General features: G+C 41.2%; 3 protein-coding genes across 4 annotated transcripts in view; 2 read left to right on the top strand and 1 right to left on the bottom strand.

The window, feature by feature from the left end:
* The first annotated feature begins 1657 nt into the window (after positions 1 to 1657).
* mlana (melan-A) lies at positions 1658 to 4880 on the top strand. Its single transcript, XM_067573853.1, has 5 exons — positions 1658 to 1968; positions 2912 to 3004; positions 3353 to 3449; positions 3558 to 3665; positions 4412 to 4880. Exons 1-5 carry the CDS (start codon positions 1835 to 1837, stop codon positions 4478 to 4480), a joined length of 501 nt encoding a protein of 166 aa, XP_067429954.1. The 5' UTR covers positions 1658 to 1834; the 3' UTR covers positions 4481 to 4880.
* On the bottom strand, positions 4221 to 16631 carry LOC137170443 (uncharacterized bromodomain-containing protein 10). Its single transcript, XM_067573851.1, has 10 exons — positions 15868 to 16631; positions 14627 to 15341; positions 13248 to 13448; positions 11495 to 13104; positions 11247 to 11308; positions 10958 to 11047; positions 10710 to 10825; positions 10277 to 10485; positions 8018 to 10060; positions 4221 to 7483 (listed from the first exon to the last, which is right to left on the bottom strand). Exons 2-10 carry the CDS (start codon positions 15328 to 15330, stop codon positions 5484 to 5486), a joined length of 7035 nt encoding a protein of 2344 aa, XP_067429952.1. The 5' UTR covers positions 15331 to 15341; positions 15868 to 16631; the 3' UTR covers positions 4221 to 5483.
* Positions 16632 to 19767: 3136 nt separating this feature from the next.
* LOC137170312 (E3 ubiquitin-protein ligase UHRF2-like) overlaps positions 19768 to 24492 on the top strand; it is a 32804-nt gene continuing 28079 nt past the window's right edge. The window contains exon 1 of one of the 2 annotated variants that reach the window (XM_067573577.1): positions 19768 to 20107. In XM_067573577.1, the coding sequence (XP_067429678.1) occupies positions 19955 to 20107 (153 nt within the window). In that variant the 5' untranslated portion in view covers positions 19768 to 19954. Of the gene's footprint in view, positions 20108 to 20459; positions 20481 to 24492 lie in introns of those variants that run through there. The other variant, XM_067573578.1, reaches the window with a different exon arrangement.

Here is a 24492-nt window from a genome sequence, read left to right as displayed (position 1 = left end):
TACGTGGCATATAGGTCTGTGATGTTTACATCTGGTTTTGGAGCTCTAACTAGCAAAACTAAAAGTCCAGCCTTTCCCTCGTTGTTCTGCACTAGCTAACTAAGGTGAATCTAGTCATTTCCATCACAAAGTGTTGAATTATATGATTTTTTTTCTCCTAATCAGGTGTCATTCACTTTTTAAAAATCTGTCTTGTCTGTTTAAATGAGGAATGATGTAGGCTTGACATCACAACAAACACATGTACAATTAGCCAATCAGCTGCCTCCCCACTAAAACGTCCCACTTCCAACAAAACAGAAAGATTACCTGCAAAGTCTCTATCCTCTTTTGTCCTCTCACATGCTCCGAAGTCATCGGAGGAGAATCACTGAGCTTGAGTGTGCATTCGTGTATTAAAACATTCATAAAGTATCTAAAAAACTTCATCTGCATTAAAGTGAATTCAATAAACGTCAGCTTGAGAGACACTCAATTTTATAAGTAGGTTTTAGTCTCCCTCTTGTGGAGAAACATAAAACGTTTTTGCAGACAAAAGCAAACTTTTGCTGTCTCTTGCCTCCTTTCTTTTCTTCTAGCCTCCTAGTGTGGCATAAATGTTGTCTTTTCCTGGTTTTAAAGTAAAATGATGTAATTTTCTGAATTTACCAGACTGTTCTAGCTGTTCTATTATTTGTCTTTACCAACTTAGTCATAATATCCACATTACTGATGATTATTTTATCAAAAGTCTCATTGTGTAAATATGTTGTGAAAGCACCAATAGTCATCCCTACAATATTGTTACAAGATCCATATCAAAGTATTTGGTCAAAAATATATAGTGATATTTGATTTTGTCCTTGTTGCCCAGTCCTATTGTATATAATTGAGAATGAGTCAATGTAACACTCTGACATTTATTATTGGTTAATAATATCATCAAAGAAACTGTGTGGTTCTGTTTATTTAGGCTGATGGCAGACCTCAGATTTCATATCATTTTCAACTTAGCTTTATAAAGTATGTTTACACTGCAGCATATTAACAACAAAAATATAATAAAAAAGCTTTATTTCCAAATGTGTTGATACTGGTTTTCTTGTCGTTACACATATTACACATAATACCCATACTGGAGGATTGGTAAGATACATACTACAGGAAATGATCAAGATCATAACAAGCATATAATCATTCTTTTAATATTTATTTTTTGAGCGTGACTTAATTTGCCTCTAAGTGAAAGATTATAAAGATAACACATTTCAGCAGTCCTTCCCACTCAGAGCCATCTAATTATTTATTTATTATTTTGTGTTGTCATGTTTTTAAATTAATTTACTTTTTGTTGTTGATATCTTTGATGTCATAAGTTTAAAATATTTTTTCAACCCCAAAATTCATAATTTTGGACACTTTTTCTGGAGGGAGCAACTCAGACATTGGTGTTCTTTGACTATGCACTGCAATACTTGAATATAAGTTTATATAACCTAATGATATTTCTTCTTTATTTTATGATACAGATAGGCCATAATGCACTTGAGGCATGAATTATTTTCCCCACAATTTTTATTATTCTTGGGTTTGAAGGTGTGAATAGGCATATGCGTGTACTGTGGCTCTTGGTACAGGACGTTTGTGACTAACAATCCCACACACACACACACACACACACACACACACACACACACACACACACAAACACTTCAAAAGCCAGCAGCTGACTCCTGGCTGTAGTTTCACGAGTGGATAATAATGTTGCGTTCAGGACCGCGGGGTTTCACGGTAATTAGTCTGCTTCAATGGGTTTAACCATGAGCCTCTAACCCGTGACGGTCATGAGGGTTTTATGCCCCTCTCTGCTCTCCGGCACACTGAAGAAAGATATTTGGGCAGTGAAATAACACAGAGCTCCGAGGACCCGCACTTTTTGAGAAGCCATCCTAACCAGAGGAACTGTCTGCAATCTAATTATCCAATTTGGTAAGATGATAGGTCTCTTTGTCTTTTTTCCCAGCAGAGTTGCCTTATTATAGGGATACTGAAGACTATTTTGTTTTTTTCAAAGAGTTAGCCAAGTTTTCATTGTCAGCTGAACTCCAAATTGCCTTTTATTACCTCATCAAACTGGAAAAATAGATTATGTTGCAGAAGGTTTCCTAGCATGTTGCTATAGCAACGGGTGATACTGTCACCAATCAGGATTCGGACTACATTTGCTTGATACTATTCCGACTGGTTTGGCAAAAAAAATAGATTTTATATATATGTATTCATTTGCCTATTTGCTATCAAAAATGTACATGTACTCACATATTTTTCAAGCATTAGTCAGCCAGTTATAATTGACATATTACTCATTAGTGCCACTATAGCACCGGGCGAGAGAGGTAAATCCTTAGTTTACCTCTATAGCAAATAAGATTGGATGAAAAAACAAAAGGACAAGCGTGAGGGCAGTGATTCATAAAACAAAAGAATACGATTTTATTTTAACAAACAGGACAAGTTGAACTTTATTTGAATTATCAAATTCCTACCCAGCAATTATTGTACGACACTCATAAACCATGGTTTGGATAAAACGTTGGGGTTAAGGTTATTAGGCTATGTGGTGGGTGAAGTAGCCAAATACATGATACTAAAAGAAACTACTAATTATGAAGAGCAACAATTGTTTTCAGCTTCATGGTGGTTAAGTGTGTCTAAATTGACAATGGGCCTGCATTTGGTTGCTGTATGAATAATTTGAGTGTTGTTCTTGACAAAGGTCTATTTAGAGCCTTTAGTGTTCAGTACTAGAATTAATTAGTAATTCTAGTGGGCTGTGGGATATTATTTGATCCACTGAAAGAAAATGTGGGCTTGTCAAATAGTTTTAAATACTTGTTGCATTTTCATAAAGTGATTTACTGTTGATTTTCAGTTTGATGAGGTGTAATCGTACAGACGGGATGCCTCGTGGAGACTTCAACATCTATTTTGCCAGCAGCAGGAGGGGATATGTCAGAGTTGAGGAGTATGTGTATCTATTTTATTTTAAATTCAGCAAAGTATATAAAGCTTTGTGTATTCTGACATAAGTCATGAATCTATATAATGCTATACTGTGGTGAATACCATAACTGATATGTCTACATAAGACATAAAGTCATAAACTAATGTGTTTCTCTATGTGTAACTATATTAATTCTACAATCACTATCACTCTATAGCTGACCCTCATATTTTTTTCAGTACAATATGATACGTTCACACATTCATTCTGAAAAGTAGTGAAATATGGTCATGCATCTTGAATTTATGATTGAATTAAGTGTATTGCTCAGTGATTGTTAGTTTAAGTGAATTGTGCTGTGCACCACAGGGCGGTGGGCATAGCTCTGCTGATGGTCATCCTGGCAGCTCTTCTCCTCTTGGGCTGCTGGTATTTCAAGAAAAGGAGCGGCTACAGAATAATCAGGGTGAGACCGTCCTTCCTTTAATGAAGCGATAGTTTAGCAATCTGACTAATAAAAGCAGGTATTGAATGTTTCTGCAAAATTCCTTGCTCATCTTTATCTCCCCTGCAGAGCCCCAGGTCTGGGTCACCAGGTTACACAGGAGGCCAGTACTCAGAGGCTGGACCCTCAGCAGATAACAAGATGGCTCTCACTGACTTCGGCAGCTTCCGACCAGTGGTGAGGGACAAGCAGTTACCTGATGACTGACTTTACTGGTTTTCCATACCCTCCCTGTCCCTGAGTCAAATTGTTTTAATGTCAGGAAAGAGATAGCAAATTAGACAGATGTGATGTAATTCTGTTTTACTTATATATATTTATCATTTCAATACATCACCAGTCAACAAACTCGTGGGCAGACTCATAGTCTGTACAACCCAAAGTCCATGACAGAGGATATTTGTTTAGTACAAAGCCTCAGGGCTCTGAACACAGTGTCGAGCACGTGAAGCTGATGCAATAGATTCCTGAAGGAGAGATTATGATGTCACCAGACCAAGGGAAGGTATTAAAAATGTTTCATTCCCAAGGGAGGTATGCGTCTGTGAGTGCGGGAAAAGTGAGGGAAATGGGATCAGATCAACAGCCTCTCATATGACATGAAGTTGCAAAAGCACAATGTCCTTTAAAAATGCCCATCCTTTTCTAATGCAGCAATATCCAGGGTTCAAAGAAAAGAGCCTTTCAACCATGCTAGACCCATTGTTCACCTCACTGTTACAGAGACCAAGATTGTTTAAACCCACGGAGCTTTAATTTCAATTCTAGTCAAGTGCTTCAAGTTTCCAGATATGACGATGAATGTGTTAAAATGTATAACAACATTCATTTTCAGTTGTATAATCGTGATGGAAGTCAGTGTGTGGGAATTTTTGCACATTTTCAACTGTTTATATCTGGATGTTTGTCCCACTCTTCACCAGGTTCCTAATGCTCCTCCAGCCTATGAAAAGATCTCCTCAGGGCCGCTGCCTCCTCCTTATTCCCCCTAAAGGACTTCTGTAAAGCACAGACATCTGGAGAAGAAAGGAAAATACTGGATAACATACTCTAAACTTCATCTGTTGTTTGATGATAATCTGATGCCACTGTCAATATGGTCCCTAATACTTCGTAGCCAAGTATACCCATAGGTGAAAGTACTGTATCTCTCACTTTGTAAAATTATTCACATGCATGAACACAATGTACATAGGTTGTTTCAATAAACAATAAAAAGTGATTTCACAAGGACCCTGTGTACAAGGAAGCAGCTCAAACACATTGTTGGGGACAGTTGCATTGTTTATTTCCATGCAGTAACGTCCACATTTGTTCAATGAAAATGTACCTAGTAAATATTTTTGAAAAATCTATATGGTAAAAATAAATAAATGACTTCAAAACATTTTATATGGGCTCAAACATGTAGTACAAATTCATCTATTAGTTTTTTTATATTTCTAAAAAGTAAGATGTAGTTTTCAAACTGTTACTAGTTGAAAAAAAGGACAATGTCATACAGCTGTATTGTTCAAACAGACAGTTAAGTAAAGCAAGGTGTACCAATGAATAGTATCCCAATAATTACCATCTGAAGTAGTATCTAGTAGCATTGAAAAGTATTACAAAAACTTGAGTTGAAATCCATTTTTTTCCTACCCTCTCATTCTTCTGATTTTTATAACAGTTGTCAATACTGGCCATGAAGTAAAAAAGGAAAGTTGAGAGTCTACAACATTCATCTGAGGGCAACCTCAATAGTTTTCAATTTAGAAAACCATCATCACAGTATACATTTCCAGTCTGTTTGAGCATACAGTTTACTTATAAGATCATCTAACCAGAGGGTATGACCTACTGTATCTTAAATTTAGGTTATGAGTCAAACTGCAGCTGGAAAGCAGCAACACCAAGATTACTACAAGTGATGGATATGAGCCCTGCCAAAACTAACCAGCTGAGCAGTGGTGTCTCAGTCCTCACATAGCTGTCTCATGGTCTTGGTTAATTGGTTCACTTTGTGTCTGCCTGTGAAGGCTGTAAAGAGGAATCATGTGCGTGTAGTGCTCCAGTGGAACTGTTGGGTGAAACCACCAGTGCAGCCAGCGGTTTGGGGCAGGTGGTCAACTCTGCTGGATTGACCTGGCACTGAACTGTACTCAAAACAGCACCATCAGGACTAATGAGTAGCTTGGATGCTACATTGGTATGCATACCTAAAGCTGAGGTCTGCAGAGAGTGCTTTCCCAGTGCTTGATTGGTCGGAACGACAGGTTGGTGGATGGTGTTGTTTGTCTTCAGTGATGTGATTGGTTGAGCTGGAGTTATTATTACAGTGTTGCTGGATGGAGGTGTGGTCATCACAGGTGCTGTTTCAAAGCTGTTGACAGTGCTTCCGATTGGTGGAACTGTAGCAATGGGCAGCGTCTGCATCCTCGACGCTGTGCTTACAATTGGAGGGACAGCCACAGTTGGCAATACTTGTGTCCGTGTGCCAGCAAACACTGGTTGCATGACTGCCTGTTTTTTGACTGACGCGTTGCCAAGGCCCATATTCGCCAAAAACTGTGATGGAGCAGTGGAGGGTGCTGCAATTTTTACTGCTGTCTGCTGGGGCTGTATGCCTGGACCCAGGGTTGTCACTGAAACCTCCTGCTGAGCAGGAAGAGAATGCAAATATGGTGTGCTTGCTATCACAGGGGCTGGGGCTGAGGAAACGGGTGCTGGAATTGGTATGACAGGATTCGGCAGGGCAACAGCTGATGGGCTGGGTAAAACAGGCAAGGATGATAGAGGTGCTGACAATCTGGGTAAAGGGGGTGCTACTGCAGGTGAAATGGTGGATGAACATTCAGCTTGCCTGGGTGTACCAGCAGCTAACCTGATTGTAGCCAGCGCTGAGCCAAGAACAGAGGCACTGGTTACCACTGGGGAAACTAGGGCTGGAACACTACCTAACCTAGGTGATGATGAGACCAGAGTGGGTGTGCCTACAGGTGGTGATGCAAAGTTACTAGCTTGCGAAACTGGCAACCTTGGCAGAGCAGACACTACACTTGTTTTACTGGGTAACAACGCTGAGCCCAAGCCAGGTGTTCCTGTTAGTTGGACTGGCATGACATTGGGATTGGTTGCTAGCAATGATGGACCAACAGCAGGTGTGCATGCTACAAAAGGAGAACTTAAGGCTGGCACACTAGGCAGCTTGGCTGGCGATAGGGGTAAAACAGGTGCTCGAGGGGCTACAGTGACAGGGCTTGCCCCTTGGGGAGGTACTGCTGCTCCAATGCTAGCAGCACTGGCACTAGGCACTTGTTGTGGTGCAGGGCTAGAGATAATAAGGACATGGCTGCCTGGACCCAAACCCTGGGGAGGGACTACAAACCGTGCATTGTTAAGGAGGATCTGTGTGCCAGCAGCAAGGGGCGTAGAAGTGTTGATGACTATCCTCTGCTGAATTGTGCCAGTAGAAGAAGTGGTGAATGGGGTACTGGTGGTTGTTGTCAAGGAGATTTGTGTTTGGGTTTTATTGAGAGCAAGGTGAGGGGAAGATAAGATGGAGGTGGTTTCCTCACCAATGCCACTTTGGATATTTGGGGGCTGACGGACAAGGTTGGTTGTGGAGGTTTGGGCTGGGCTACTCTGCGTGGTAGTGGTTACCTGAGCAGGAGAGTTGCTGGACAGTATATTTGTGGGCAGACCAAGATCCTTCTTGATCATGTTTCCTGCAGATGTAGCAGCAGTAGATGTGGAAGAGCCTGGTTGGGAGATCATGGGGAAGGGAGGGATACCCTGGAGCTGAGAGTTGCTGGTTAGAGAAGTGTGAGAAGTAAGCTGAGCAGGACAGCTTGTTATGGTATTTGAACTTGTGACCGGGAACAGTTGTGTGGTGGTGGCTGGTGAACAGCTTGTATCTGAGACAGACACTGGTGTGCTTTTGGAAGGGGAACGTGACAGTGCACCGATGGTCTGTCCGATGGTTGTTGTCTTGCCTGACAACTGGATTTGAAGCCCTGGAGACACACAAGATTGAGATATTTATTTGTGCAATGTTTTTTTTTGAGCAGGCTGCATAATATCAGTTTTATTCATCTGATCAACATTGATAATGGGGGTGTATTTTGGGTATTTTTAATACATTATTTAAATTTGGTATGGGTTCTATGGTCCTCCAATGGTCAAGGTCTTTGCATCACTTGTTATATGTTAAGAGCAGCATGGCCTGCACAAACTTTAAACCCTACAGATCCTGCACACCAGAAAAACATTGATTTATTCAGGTGTTTACAGGTTGACACAGACCCTGACTTATTTATAGCTTGATGTGTTAATGCTACTAATATATTTATAAATGTACTTTCATGTCAAACATTGGGTACTGTAGCATCAAAAAAATAAAGCTACACATTTCTTCAACTTCAGTATTAAGTCCACATGTACAATGAATAGCTGTGGCCAACTGTTGCAAAATTTACAGACTGAATCAAGCACGAGAAACAGGTCACATATGAGAATTCAAGTAAAACATCACACCAAATAAAACCAACCTGTGGGCAAGGTGATGTTCTTGACTTTGGACATCACTTCTGAGTTGACACTGCCAACAGTTTGTCCTAGGCTTAATCCCATGTTCTGAGTTTGACTTGATAATGAAGTGGTCAGTAGCTGTCCACCAGCTGCTGTCCCTTGCTTTGGAACGCTTCCCACAAAGGTGGAGGATGACGTTGTTGTGGGCTGGCTGATGAACATGACTCTTGAACTTGGAAGTGGTTTTGTGGAAGAGGGTGTGTCTTTTGATACAGCTACATTTGAGGCAGAGGAAGAAGAGGGAGTGACCAGAATAAATTTAGTAACTTGGGATCTCTCATCCGTGCTGGCTCGTTTCATACCAGGCTTGCAGATGAACTCAGATTGTGTGAGAACTTGGGGAACACTAGAACTACTCAGTGATGGGACAACAACAGTGTTTTTTACTAATGAAGCTTGAAAATGAGAACCAGATGCTGCTGTCTGTGCAAGCTGGCCAATCTTTGTTACAAACTTAGAAGCAGATGAAGTGTTGGAGCCTTGACTTAAGGCAACAGTAGTTCCTGCAGTCTGGCTTCCTGGGCCTGCAACAGGAATGCCACCAGTGAGGGTAGTGACCATGGGAGTGGTGACAGTGGAAGGGGACTTTAATACTGAAGGAACCTGCTTCTGAGGTTGGGCTACTGAGGTACTTGTCACTGCTGGGATGGTACAAGGGGAAGTCTGAGAAGGAGCAGAAGGAGAAGCTGATGACGTCTTGGATACGAGGAAGGCTTTAAACTGAGGTGAGATGGTGATAACTGGACTGCTGGGCAAACATCCAAGGGCATTCTGGTCTGAGGATGTCTGGACTTTGACGATGCCTGTGTTGCCTCCTCTAGTCGTTACCAGGATGGACTGTGAGTCACGAATACACACAGTCTTAAGCTCCTGTTTAGGGTCTGTAGACTTAACAGGCTCAGTAGAAACTGCACTGGCAGGAGTTGTGATAGATGAGGAGTTTGGCATACCACCTTGTGGTGTGCTTGCTTCGGGACTACAGACTTGCATTCCCTTGAACCCTGCTGTGTTTAGAGCCCCATGCTGCAGCCGAGGGGAAACAGAAGGAGAAGGGGTCCTCACTGTCCTGGCATCTTTTAGGGGGGCCACTTGCTGAACAGGGATTCTGTTTTCAGGAATGGTAAACCCAGGCACATTGGTGGACATACATAAGGGGCTGGCCACTTTAGAAACTGGGACCTGAATGCCCTTAGTCTGTTGTTGATGTAAAGAAGTGACCTTTTCTTCATTTTTGTGAATGAGAAGTTTAGAAGGCAGAATCACTACTTGCTGCATGATCTTCTCCCCAGTGTTCTGGTCCAGGACAGGATGAACAGAGATCTTGACTGGGCTGGTGCTGTCTTTCCTTACAAGGTGACCCAGCCCCTCAGGAACCTTGTACACCACTTGGACAGGACTTTTTGGTACAGTCTGGGTTGGTTTGGCCTGTGGTGATTTAGGAAGAGCTGTCGTCACTGTGGCCATTCCTGGCTGTCTAAGTACTTGTGTCTGTTGTAGTCCTTGTGCCTGCAGTTGTTGTGAGTTCTGCTGGGAACTGGATGGAGAACTTTGTGCTTTTGAAAGTTTTGTGGTAGACAGGGAGACTAAAGACCCTTTGCTCTGTCTATCTATGTTGTTGACTCCTGGAAAATCAACAGGCCGTTTCATTAAGGTCACTTTGTTTCCCACACTCTTAGCCAGTAGGGTGGGAATGGGCGTGTAGCCCTTAGGTAGTCCAGTGGTGGGGTGGAGAATGGGGGGTCTGTGTGACAATGAAGTCTCCGTTGACACCCTTGCTGCCCATGCTGAGTTTGAATCCCTGGATTGATTTGATGGGATCATTTCTGATCTAGACTGTGGTCCAGAGTCAGGAGTTGAAGTAATGCTACTGCTGCCAGTCCGAACTCTTGGCAGTAGACTGATGCCTTTCTCTGTGCTGGCCAGAGGGTGTCTTAGATGGTTGGGAGTTACACAGGTCACTGTTCTCTCTCCAGCAGATTCAGCCACAAACTCCCTGGTACTTGCTGAGAACAAATTAGAGATGTCTATTAGAGATGCACTGGTCAATTAATCATCTATGCAGGCCAACAGATAGGTAGTGACATTCATTTAAAATTCCTTTAAAAACAGTCAAAGAAGCTGAGAACTGTGGCATTTAACTGCATTGCAGACTTTAGAAGCGGGAAAACACAATTTCAAGCTTTATCATAATATTACACTTTAGATTCTAGGTTAATTACCTCCGCTCCATAGACCTCTGGGAACTACATGTTCCAGGTCTTCTTCCTCAGATCTTCTGTAATGATCCAACAGTGAACACGCCTCCTTCCCTGAACCTCTCTCTTCATCATCATCTGATGATGATGACGATGACATACACTCTTCACGCACAAAGTTATTGTACTCTGGATGCTTCTTGAAATCATGAAATTCCTTCTTCAAACGAAGCCTGATATGGAAGCAAAGGTAGAAATAAAGAAGCAGGGATTTCATTTCTAGTGCAGCAATAATGATACGAGAGCTGTTAAAACAAAGTCGGGGTCATTCTGCTTTGTGCTGGTCAGCTGAGCCCCGACTGCTTAGACTATGTAATATAATCAGCACAAAATTTTGATAAAAATATAATAATTATGAAGGTTGGATCCAATCATCCTTTAAATGTCAAATGAGTACCTGTTCCTTTGGTAGGCCTTAACAAGTTTGGGTTCCCACGGTGAAAGCTCATTCAGTAGTCTGATTAGAGTGCTGTGGAGGTCTTTTACTGCTTCTCTCCTATAATACCACCGACCCTGTCAGTTCAAACATGCACAGGAAACCTTAGTCAAATCACCAACATTCAAATGTGTGAAAATGCATGAGCACATTATATTCTCCACCAAAGCAGAGGGCTCTGGAACACATGAATTGTGATTGTCACCTACCAGCCTCTTTTTGGTGCTCTCCAGGTCATCAAGTTCATCTTCTGTTTTACTGATCAGCTCCCGCAACTCTTCAAGACTGGTGCATACCAACTACAGAGGAGAAACAATATATCAAGTAAGAAAATCAGAATAATGAGACAGACAAGAAAAATGAAGGGCGGAAGAATGTTAAGGCTTAAATCAAGACAATAAAATAGTTAAAAGATAGCAAAACTTATTACTAGATTAATTAACAGTAACAACTAAATACACAACTAAACACATAATGGTGTACCATGAATGTGACTACCTTAAATGATGGCTCAACTGGGGGTTCATCTTTAATTTTCTTTGAAGATTCAAGCTTTTTTCCTGTCAACAATATAAGTTATACCAATTGAATCAACAAATTGTTATGGAGAAAATAAACTGAAAAACATTACAACTTCAGAAAGTATCTCATACAGCATTGTGGCTATGAATGCACATTTACCACATGACTGATGCAGTTCCAAAAGAAACCACTGGCACATACATCATCACTCAGCTTTTTCTCACCTGTTTTATGTTTTTTCTTCTTGTCTTTTCTCTTGATCGTTGTGGTGACTCTCCGCACTGCAGACTTGGCAGCCTCAGCTGGGCACAGGCTCATCCTGTCCACGTGCTGCAGCTGCTTGTGCTCTCCTTTCACCCCTGGCAGCTGTTCCCTCCCTCGCTTTTTCTTCCGCTTTTTTTTTTTCGTCCAGATTCTGTCAGTCACCCTCTCTTCACTTGAGTTTTGAGTGCTCTCAGAAGACAGCTGTGTTGCTAGCCCTGATGTGCCACAGCAGCAGCCATGCTGCTCAGATTTAACATTACTAGTTTTGTTTCTACAACATTCCAAACAGAAAGACCTTTGGTGTCCCTGATTGGGACTCCCCACCGGTTTGGTAGGGGAGGCCAGATTCACAGAGCGAGCAGGGGACCTTCCTGTGTAGCTGTGCTCCCCTACACTCAGACAGGGATCTTGTGTTGCTGCTTTAATGGTGCGCACTGAGCCCAATGAGAAACCCTGCTCTTGCTTTATGGTAGGTCTCTTAGACTGATGCTCAAACTCTATAGTCTCTTCCTTCAATTTCACACTACTTTCTCCAACAGGACTTGTTTGTGAAAGGGACAAGGAGTTATTGTGAATTTTTAAGTCCAATTTAGAGTCTTCACAGGAGTCTCCATCAGAGGACCCTGATTCAGACCCCTCTTCCTTCTTCAGTGACCACGATTTATACCTTTCTCCATCTTCCTCTCTGTTCCCATTTTCCCTTTTTAAAAATCCAAATGTCTCTGCTTTCCCCTTACCAAAATCATCAGGCTCTCCTGTGTCCATGGAGCCTCCACAACATCCGCTGTCACTTTTATCCCCCTCTTCCTTCATTCCATCCGACTCTTCACCCTCTGTCCCTGGCTCTATTTCAACCCTTTTCACCCATATAGAAGGGAAAGGAAAAGTTGGGGGTGTGCTGGGGCTCTGGCAGTAGATCCTCAGGTCTGCCCCACAGAAATGTGGGAAGTGTATATAGGCATTGTCCTTGCTGTCATAACCCAAAATAGACTCCCTACATTCATGGATGGGCTGGGCCAGTACAGCATCCTGCACATCCTTCTGTGTCTCATACACGTGATCGCAAAGCCCCTTCAGAAGCCACACTCTCTGGTAGAAGGGCAGCAAGTGAAAGGGTTTCTCCTCCAAAGGACTCACCTCCCCCAGGGAGCTGAAAAACTGGTGGCAGAGTCCCAGCTGCTCCGCCCGACCTGGCTGATCACGAGCGCCACCAACAGCTCGATACCATCCCATGACCCGCTGCCTGAGCTCTGACTCCCAGCGACGGTAAGGCAGGGCAGGCCGGCGGTGCAGAGTGGCCCTCCTCTGTGATGGGGACAGTAGGGAAGACATGATTTTGGAGAGGAGGAGGCTGCAGCGGGGCATCAGCAAACAGCGCTCCAGCTCAAAAAATACAATCTCAGGAAGGTTAAGGGCAGTCTGAGCCAGGCAGAGGAAATGCCCTATAGCAGGGAGTTCCCAAAGGGTGTCCACAGTGTGGGGCGAAGCCTGTGATAACAAGCTCTGCTCCCACTCTTCCACCTCCTTGGCTGACATTTCTTCTGCTTCTTTTTTCTCAAGCTCACGTTGCCTAAAAGGTCAGAAAACACAGACTGGTTTACTTTCAAACCCAGTTCTAACAAATTAATAAATTTCTTGTGAGTTGTATTTCTTTTTATTTGGCAAAATATTACAACAGCAACTTTTAATCTTTTCTTTAAAAGATTCACTTACCTCTTCTCCTCCTTGACCCTCTGTTGCTCCTCCAGCCGTAGGGTCTGGACCATGATAGACTCATGTCCACCAACAGTGATGGTAGCCAAGCTACGAGGTGCCAGTCTCCTCCTTGTGGAGGTGCCCCCTGACCCTCGTTCCTCCTCTACACCAAAACGCCCTTTAGAAGTCACTGCCAAGGTCGTCTTCTCTCGAAGTGTCCTAGTTTGACAGATTGAAAGAAAGAAAGAGATATTTCATTGTGATGAAAGTGAAAAACAGATGTTTCAATGTGATAAAAGTCTTTAATGAAGCTGTCAACATTGTGCAAAATAAACAGTATATCTATGCTACTGATACAATCCAAGTAGGGTTACAACTAACGATTATATTCATTATTAATTAATCTCCTGATTATTTTCTCAATCAATCCATTAATTGTTTTGTCTACAAAATGTCTTGATTTGTCAAACATACCAAAACCCAAAGACAGATATTTAACAATGAGATAAAACAGAGGAAAAACAGAAAATCCTCACACTGGAGAAGCTGGAACAAGCAAATATTTGGCATTTTTGCTTGAAAAAATACTCGAGCGAATAATCAATGATGACAATAGATGCTGATTAATTTTCAGCCGATCAACTAATAGATTAATCGACTAGTCATTTTAGCTCTAAATCCAACAACCAAACAATTGTTCAACATGCATAAAAATGTATTTCTGGTTGTTTTAAAACATGTAACAGTAATTTTTTATCATTAATTACAATCAATATGATGATTGTGAGATCATCATTTGGTGTGCAACAGCTTCAAATTCTCTTATTAATTAGGATTGCAACTAATAATTGTTTTGATTAATGAATCTGCTAATTAATTTTTGAGTTACTGATTAATCATTTGGCCAATAAGATGTCACAAAAAAGTGAAATACGCCTCATTCACTATTCCCAAAGTTCACACCTTCAAATTGATTGTCTTGTCCAACCAACAGTCCAAATTTAATTTACTATTATAGTGGATTAAGCAAACTAGCCAATATCAAGTTTTCAGTAGTTCAGTAGTAGTATTTTTTTCAGCTCTATCATTAATGATGATGACGATAGTAATAATAATAATCATAATAATAACAATAATAATAATAATGATAATATACCCTTTACGTTTGTGCAATGTACAAACACTGGCTGGCAATAAAGGTACTCTTACTCTACTATTCTATTTCAAAAAGTGCATATCAAAAGTGCTATCAAATGAGTGTGAGCCTCCTTTGCCAGACAAACATTTGCTGAATACTGAATACACTCTTTGGGTTCTCTAGGACTGCAGTTGTATATTGGTTTTGAACATTTGTTAGCTAAGCGATTTGTTCAACTGTGTATTTACATAATTTTCACCTGGATAGCAATGTGAGCTTCTGCTCCAGCATGATTTCCAGCTTTTGAGCCTGTTTGGAGATCCAGTGGTCCACCCCATGGTAGCGATAGCAGTTCTCCAACATCAGCCTGAAGTCTGCAACAAACTCTGTTATGGTCTCATACTCCTGGCTGATAAACCTCTCCTCCATCCTCCGCAAGCACATCGACTGCTTGAGCTGTGACTGACCTCGACCCCGGACCCCTCCAATACCATGTTGGGCCTCCTGGTGGCCGATGGGTTGAAGGAATGGGCTGGTGATCCCTTTGTACTTGTCCAAAAGAAAGCCAGTGAATATCCTATAAGCTTGCTGGACCTCATAGTTCATATTCTCCTCATAGCTATTGCTGTTGGTGGAGATGCAGACCTCAGGCAGTGACAGGTCACTGTTAGAAAACTCTGACATGCCATCATTGCTTATTGAAAGGTGGTCACCTTCAGCAGCTGCATCTCCGCTGTCACCAGGACAGTGTAATGCTACCATAGTCTCAACTTCACAGCCATTGCTGAACCCATCCTCAGTCATGACGAGGTCAATGTCTTCGGTGCTGCTGCTCACCCATCTGGAATCTGAAGACATGATGTTGGAGCAGGACTGCTGGGGCGTTGACGCTGGGTCTTGGTTGTGGAACATCTGTTGGCTACAACCTGCTGTGATTTGGTCTGTCTTATCCTCCTGATCCATGGTGCAGGCACCTGAGGTGGGTAACAGGTGTCACCTACAGTGAACTATGATGTTGCAAACAACACTCCTGCATAGTTTTTGTGTGAGGGAAAACTACACCAAGACAAATTAAAAGTCCTTACTAAGCATTTACAGTTTCAAATAATCTTTCAGCAGAAAGATAATCACTCTTAACATACCTAAAATCACAAGGTTAGGTTTCCTGACATTTAATCCCTGTCATGACAGGTGGTCACATGATTAAACACTGGAATGTTTACCTCGTGTGATTGTGTCAAAAACACTAGCAGCTAAACTCTCATTATCTACCTGCCGGATCTTTGCAAACTTTTCGTTTCCCTGGATCAATGGCCACCTAGCCAGAAGTTAGCATTTAGCGAGCTAGCTAACAGTAGTTAAAACAACAAAAAGTACACCAAGTTTGTTCAGCTTGCTCATAGATTGAATCTACCGTGCACTCCATTATCACGTCTCCTGACCACGTGCAAAATAAGACCAAAACAAACTGACCAGAGCTTGGTTAGTGAAACAACATACCTCGACGTTTTCAGTGCGGCTCCAGACATACAGGCAAGACAGCCTTTAGCAAGCTTAGCAACGACGACAGCTTGCTAGCTGGGCTAGCTTGCTATTGTCTCCAATCTGGGGCCTGCAATTGCTGCGTTCGCTTTCCATAGTTAGATTTTATGGCAATTAAATGTCCATTAGTAAAAAAGTTATGCAGACATCTCATGTCGTCAGCGCACAGAGTGATGTCAGTGGCAGCAAGATGGCTAAAAGGAGCATTAGCCGGAGTAACACTAACTGATTGTCCGACAATGCATAACAGTTCATTTTCATTAGCCATCCGGCTAACCAGCTAGGTTTACAAGTTGACAGCTACACACCGCTAAGTTCATGTTAGAGACACATTTGCGGCATGTGTCAAATATCTTCTGAAGCCTGTAGGGTTTACAGAAAGCTAGTAACGGACTATTCCGGCTTGCATGACGAACAGTGAACCGTCCACTTCACTTCCACCCTGCGTGCGCCCGATGCAAATGTGCGCAGCCTGACGTAGCTAGCAGGTCGCGTGTCGCACCAAATTGTTATTTTGGTTTTGGAGCCAATCCTGACACACACTCACTTTACACCGTATTAATAACCTTTATTGTGATTATATCAAACCATCGGATTGAACGAGACAGTTGTCATTCCGTTTTAAATCATTGCACACCTGTCGACAAAGCTGTTGTGCACAACAAAAAGTCAACAGCATTGCACCGTTAAAATACTCATTCATAACTTCAGCGCTGAAGTGTCCTCCAGTGAGTTACTGAAGACACAGCAGACACTGTTCCGTGTACAGTGGAAACTTGAGCAACACGCATGTCTCACTTCTAACCGCTAGATGTGGCTAGTCACTAGTGTACGACAGATGAGCATCCTTACCTACATGATGATGTATAAGGAGTCTTTCTTCCCTTTTTTTAGCCTTCAGGTAGTTCTTAACCCCTAGGCTGTGTACAACCCTTTGATTGAGGAAGGCTTTTTTCTCATTTTAACCCTTGTTATTTCCTTTATATTATATATTTTTAACCTGTTATGGATCACAGTCCCACCCGTTGGGCACTTTATCATTGGTGGCATTATTTTCAGGATCACTTATACTCATTCTGACTTTTTGGTTATAAAATTGAAAGATTTACCTTTTAAATGAGACCAGGATTATGACTGTTATCAAAAGGGTTGAAGAACAGTCACCTTCTTATTTTGGGTTCGTTATTTTCAGGCTTGTGCACAAAAATGGAGTGCCTGGTAAGAGGTCAACGCTGGAGCACTTTGAGATTCACTTCCAAATGAAAAGTGCAGTTCAATTTAAAAGCATTATTATTATTAACACCAGCCCCAACAAGCTCCACACATGTTTATTCTGGTTATGGGTATGGCTGATGCTACCGTACACCAACCCCAGTGTAGGAGGCAGGATTTGTGCACCGACTGAGATTAAACTACCTGTAAGACAAATATCAGGGCAAGACAATCCAATACTTTGTGACTGACTGTGTAAAGCCCCAAACTATTGTAGGCTGATTCAGGGATGTGCAGAGATGAGTTGTTTACAGACTGCTGTGTTATGACAGTATCCTTGAATATATTTAGCACCAGACTGCTGTGTTATAACAGTATCCTTGAATATATTTAGCACCAGTCATTGTTTTATTAAAACTACCAAGTATTGTTAGTCACATTAGCAAAGGACATAAATGCAGCATTAGGACAGTGATCAGATATATTATTCTCTACTGACAGTGTAGATTTGCCAGTGGCAGATTGAGAAAGTCTCCAGCTGGGACAATTGTTAATTAAGCAATTTTGCCACGAGAGGCCTGTGCTTTACAGTGATTTTAGGTATTGTATGCTAAGAGAGGTATTTCAATTCAGTACAGGCCACTCTTTTTGATACACAATGATTTCCTCTCTCAAATCACAGTTTCACTGCTGTGCACAATTACTTTCAGGGGAACGGAGAGAGCTAGATGAGGCTTCAAGAGTCTTCTATTATGTGTTCTGGGAATTTAGAGGTTTCATGCGAAAGAAAGTTTTCCAACTGCTATTTGAAATTTGATTGATGTGTTTGTGTGATTTGCTATTTGAAAGCCTGTGTTATATTTCATCATCATACCATTGTGGTAACAATGTAATATGGATCAACTCATGGCAAATTGCATAATTGAGACACCATATTTCATTAATTAAGACTAAAGTCTGCATTAAAAGTTTTTTTTCCTTCTTAATTCATTTAAACCATATGAAAAGAAATTTTGAAGTAAGGCTGGATTACCCACTGGGCAAAGCAGCAAGCTGCCCGGGGCCCCAGACCCTCAGGGGGCCCAAAGGCTCCAGGTTCAATGTTATTTGGTTTTGGTAATTAGTTTGTGGTTATTGCAAATAAGTTTGTAAAGCACATTTTAACTGAAAAAGTAGGGGCCCTGAGATAGCTCCTGCATTGTTACCTGCACAGAGAGTTGGGGTCAATATGGGCCCACAACTTATTTTTGCCCCAATGCCCTCTAGTAGGTTAATCCAACCCTGGGAAAGCCAGAGGCAATTCTAAGTTCTTAATACTAGGCACAAAATGCATGACAACATTTAAAGTCACAATAAAGAGAAAACTAAATAAAATAAAATAGAATACAATTAAATAATGGAGGTAAGATACAAATAGACAAAATATATTAGACAAAAAATACAGTTCCAGTGCAGTAATATGTTGCCCCTTTAAATAAATAAAAGTGCAGTGAAGAAATTAATGACAGGTACAGGAGGAGGTTTTTAGAAAAGATTTTTTAAAGAATGATTTAGAATAGTCAAAAAGTGGGATGGATGGATATCTATGTGCAGCATAGCTAAAGGCAGTCTCACAGTGTTTGGACTTGACTTAAAATACGACTAGTTGACTTCCTGGAAAGATCTGAGGGACCTATAAAACACATATCAAGCGTGTATTTTGGCCTTCGGCTGCTAAGTGATTTGAAAACAAGCAGCAGCACTTTAAAATCAATTCTTTTAATAAGCCAGTGTAAAGATTTAAGAATAGGAGCAATTGGCTCTGCTCTACTGTTTCTTAGTAGTATGGTAGCAACATTCTGCATGTGCAGGTCTTTTTCTAGGCTTGAAACCTCTAATTCTTGCTATTTTTTTAATGATAAAAAGCTGATGAATGAATTGATGTTGCTGAGACCAAGATCTGAGTCTATTAAAATGCCAGTATTGATCTTTAGTGGGCTAATCCTATAATATACTACTATTTAATAAAAAAAAAACAAAAAAACAATGAAAATTGGATTTCTAACCCGGCATGGTGGGCAACTGCCCCGCGGCCCCATATCCCCAGGGGTCCACACAGCTCCAGGTTGTTTTGTGGTAATTTGGTGAATTGTAATATTGTTTGGGAACATGATAGTGAGTTCTGCTTCATTAGCGGATGTTGAGGCCCTGTTTTAAAGTCTAGTTTTAAGCCAAGTGATACTGTGTTAACCTTATCAGCAGTATTTCTTGTGTTTACACAAATTACTATACGATATTCTAGCATAGGAATACACTGCTGGAGGAGGAACAAGGGGTTAATAGGGGCCCGACAGGTCATTTTTGCCCTAGGGCCCCAACCAGGTCAACCGTCCTACTTCGACTACTGTAGCTGCTGTAAAGGCCTTCTTGTGTCAATAAACTCACTACGTCTCAGTGGTATATATCTGCATAATCATGTAATGGAAATGTAAAATGAACACGCCCCTTCTTGTTACTACGCAGCTATTGATTTATAGTATAGTTTAAGTTATATTTTTCAAATGTATACATGGCTTGATGTGTTTTTTGAAGCGCATTTAGGAGGGAGCTGCGCCTTTAACTGCAAACTGTGCTCGCTTAAACGTTATTTCGCGAGATTTGCTTGGCGCCGCGACCTCATGTGAAACACCTCCTGCGCGACCCAGTCCGACGTTACCTCTGCAGAGGAAAACGCAATGGAGCCCTGAACATTTCTCTTTTTTTATATCTCCTTTGACCCCTGGAAAACAATATTAGTAGGCAAATCCCCCGCTTTATCTGCTATTTATTTGAGGCGCAACAGGGCGGTGCAACGATGTGGATCCAGATTCGTACTATAGACGGGAAGGAGACGCGAACCGTTGAGGATCTTTCTAGATTGACCAAAATTGAGTCTTTACGGTTGAAAATACAGGACATCTTCAATGTAAGCCCACAACAACAGCGCCTGTTCTACCGAGGGAAGCAGGTAAACGCAATTTCTGTGTCAGCTCGTCATGCAGCGCTCGGTTTTCTGTTGCTTTGGCAGGGTTTTGGTGCTGGTTTTGGAGAGTGAGTGAGTGGTCCTCTTGGTGTTGTAGCCGTTTCGGACCCATGCAAGCTTCCTGTTTTGATAGGAATTCGCCAATAGTTCTTGCGCAAGAGCCCGGGGTACGCGGTGTGCCAGCCCCCGGTGAAAACGGCAATATGGCATGAATGTGTGCTCATATTATGGATCCGTGTCACATTGTTTGGGTCGGTGCTTTGGAGACTTGCATGCAACAAATGTCTCACCGCCGTAGACGTGTTTGTTTACATTGCCGCGAGAGAGAAAAGGAGAACATCGCCCTCTGTTTCCACATGTAAGAGCAAAGTAGTGCAGCGCAAACAAACGCCGATGTCTTCTCTCTTTAACCGGAGCAACGGCAGCCTGGTTTATACATGTAACAAACCTTAAATATCCGTCTAATTACGCCTTTCTGTTTTGTATTTGTAACATGTGGCTCCAGTAGCTCTGAACTGTACTCGAGCCCATCAGGGAGGCTCGTGCATGTGGCGTGTTATGATGATGATGTTAATGATAATTCGAGGGGGAGGAGGGGACTCCTGGCTCCACGTGCCCTGGCATCCAAAAGCAAGTGTAGTTGTGTTTACACCCTGGCGTCACTATGGTATACACACAGCGTAAAGTGAGGGCAGGACTGTCAGCTGATGGCCTTTCCGCTCCGTACACATCACTCATGCAGATTCATGTGGATGAGTCTCATGTTTGCAAGACACGGTTTGCATACAAGCCGGGACATTTTTTTTCTTGCCCCAATCAGGCCTTGATTTATTGAACATGGTATATATATGATTTTGATTTGTTATATAGTAGGGCTGGGCAATATATTGATATGGTGATGTGAGACTAGATATCGTTTTAGACATTGGATATCGTAATATCGTGATAAGGCTGATAAGGTTGTATTTACCTGGTTTTAAATAATAACTTTATTTGTATAGCATCTTTCATACAAAGAAAATGCAGCTCAAAGTGCTTTACAACAAAAGAAATTACATGCATCAAGTGCTTCACATCAAGAAAGACATAAGATGAACATAAAAACATGTTAATGTTAATAAACATAAGATACAATAAAGTGAAAATGTGAAACAGAACGCGTACTTCAGTGGTGGTAATTTGAGACTAAATAAGCGAGAGCTCAGAAAGTAACACAAGACGGAAGATAAAACCCACTGGCACATAAAATAAAATACATAGTAATAATAATAAAATAAATTTAAAACATAGAATGTATAAAATCAGTAAAATTCAACATTTTAAAGTAAGTGCAGTAGTGCAAAGCATTTTAAAATAAGTGCAGTTGTGTGAAGCAGACTGAGGGAAAATCTAGTTAAAGGCTAAGGTGAAGAGATAAGCTTTTAGCTTTCTTTCAAAAATATTTAGCGAGCTGGCTTCCCTGATATCTATCGGTAGTGTCTTCCATAGTTTTGGGAAGTAATTGACAAAGGCGGAATCCCCTGATTTTCCTTCGGCTGTTGCTGGGAATCTCCAATAAACCAGAAGCAGATGATCGCAGTGTTCTTCAAGGCAAATAGCTTAACAAAGGACTTAGCAATGTAGCTTGGTCGTAGCTCATGAAGGACTTTGTATAGCTGCCACATTACAGTAAAATGATGTAATTTTCTGAACTTACCAGACTTTTCTAGCTTTTCTATTATTTGCCTTTACTCACTTAGTCATTATATCCACATTACTCATGATTATTCATCAAAAATCTCATTGTGTAAATATTTTGTGAAAGCACCAATAGTCATTCTTACAATATTGCCTCAATATTGATTTCAAGGTATTTAGTCAGAAATATCGTGATATTTGATTTTGTCTATATCGCCCAGCCATATTTTATAGTAATGTACAGCACAAAAAAACATGTTTTATCTCTCTGTCAGGTTACATTAAGCTCCACCAAAGTGGAACAGATGGTAAACATTTCTTAGATATCTCACATAATTCCGTACTACCATTAACTCTGTATTTCTTGTGGTTTATTCTGCTTTACTATCCTGTCTGACTGCATTAACAATGCAGCTTGTAAAAATGCTCAAAGAGTTCTTAAACACTTTTCACAATTACTCCTCTCATTGACTGATTTACAGTTTCTATACATCATGCCTATACAAAGAAATACAGCTACTGTTTATTTCAGAAAACGTGTTCTTGCAAAACACTAAAAAACATTGATTTCATGTGAGCCATACAAATGTAACTTTCAAGCATGGTGGTTTTGAATACAGTTGTAAATATGTTAATATTGATATCACGGTGATCCCGTGGTAATCATCGCTGTGCTATCAATCAATATTTTTAAGCTTGAATCTATCATTAATGGTGGATTCAGGACATCTACCACAGTTTCAACATAAATACAATTCTACATTCTACAAAATGACTATTGAATTTGTAATACGAAACACCAACAGAACAAAATATCTTCGAGCCAGTGCTACAATGCAACTTCATCTTTGGGAGGAAACAAGTGCAGAAACCAGAATAATTGTTTAAGACCCATTTGAGCCTAAGCCCAGTCTTGAATATTTGGTCACTGGCCTGCTGGGATTTCAATTCCCCATACTGTGTAGACATGTTAGATTTATATACTGTAATACTGTGTGTGAACAGATGTTAGTGTATTTTTTTCTTTGCCTCGCAGTGATTGAAGCAAGTTTAATGCCAGCAGTTAGGAAAGACAATGGTGTAAAAGCCGTCAGCTGCTACCCTGAGATGGACACGTGTATTTGTGTGTGTCATGGCGGATGGTCGCATACAGCGTGCAGCCTTAGAGCCTGTGGTTTGCTTTTCAAACACACACACACAGGCATATTTTATGAGGTACCACATATACCAACACACATACAGTACGTTGTAACTGCCACCGTTGAAGTAGCAGATGCAAACAGTGTTTGGAAAATGTACGTCCTGCACCCTTTGGTGTAGTGATGTAATATGATAAAAGAGTTCAGTGTAAACAGAGTCTGTATCTTTAACTATTTATGTACTCTTTTTTTTAAATGTGTGAATATACGGTATAGAAGCTGGCCCACAGTGTCACAATGTGTGTATGACGTGTGAAAGGTTATTGAAAAGCTTCATCCTGGCAGCTGTTGTTTTATCAGTAAAAAGCAGAAGATGCTCACTACTGGCAAGATGCTGGTGTCATGATATCTTTAGCATTTTAGCATAACATCACAAAGCTGATATTAACACAGTTTGACTCAGCCAGGCAGATAAGCCCTCGGGGAAGCAAGCAGCCTACATGATGTGTTGATCTCACATTGTTTGCATTTAGTCACACTTGCCTTTTTATTTACTTCATATGTGTCGTACGCTACCAAAGGCCAAGAAATTCCTTTTCGAATTGTTTTCCGCATTTTTAAATGGCCTAAGCTACTTCATGTTGTGTAATTATGATAATGGAGTCTAACAGACGTCGTATTCTGAGGTATGCAGTGGGCTGATTCTCTGTTCGTGTGAGGTTTATGTTGTTGGACAGAAAGAAAGAAAATACTTTAACTGTTTGGAATGGACAAGGAAAGATTTCAAGGCCCAGAGTGTGATTGCTCTTCGATAGTGAGGTGAAAGGCGTCTCTGTGGGCTACTGCATGTGTTTGTCCTCAGAAAAAAAAAAAACAATGGCAAAGTAAAGTTGGCAAACCTTGCAGACTAAGGAAAGCTTTATGAACACAAAAGTTATGAAAAGAAACAAGCAATATTGGGTTGAGTAGCTGTGTTACACCTTCTGCACCAGTGCCCTTGGGTGCAGATATTTTTACTAGTAAACTAATTTGATTCTTCTGGGCAGTGATTTCGAAGATAAAGCACAAAACAAGACTTCCATTGTTTCAGTTCAAGAATTTTATAAACTGTGCTTGATTCAATGTGCTTCATTAACTATTAATTAGCTGTTATGCTGGAGTTGTCATGGAGTGTCGGTGCTGAAGTGGCAAAGGCCAAGACTGTGTAGTAAATCCTGTGCTTCCTTCATCTCGCTGGAAAATAAGCGGGGAGGGTTGATTAGGGGATTTCCATGTGTTAAGTAATGCATGGAATGAGCCAGTGACACGCAGCGTACACTAGCTAGTGGCCTTACATGCACGCAGTGGTGCCTGCGCTCTGTTAGGATTTAGACTCGTAGCAGAATAACTCAGTCTAATTCCTTTTTCAAAATGGCGTCTTGTTTTTCCCTCCAGCTCACTGCGCACGTTGCCTCACCAGTTCAAAGTCATGCTTGCCCTTGAGTCGGAAGGGTCTCAAGCCAGCAGCCGCACAACTTAGCCTCAGTGTTTTGTTTTTGTTTTTGTTTTTTTTTA

Source organism: Thunnus thynnus, chromosome 19 (assembly GCF_963924715.1).
Source record: "Thunnus thynnus chromosome 19, fThuThy2.1, whole genome shotgun sequence".
Lineage (NCBI taxonomy): Eukaryota > Metazoa > Chordata > Actinopteri > Scombriformes > Scombridae > Thunnus > Thunnus thynnus.
The sequence above is the reverse complement of the archived record's forward strand: the minus strand, read 5'-3'. Positions and strand labels throughout refer to the sequence as shown.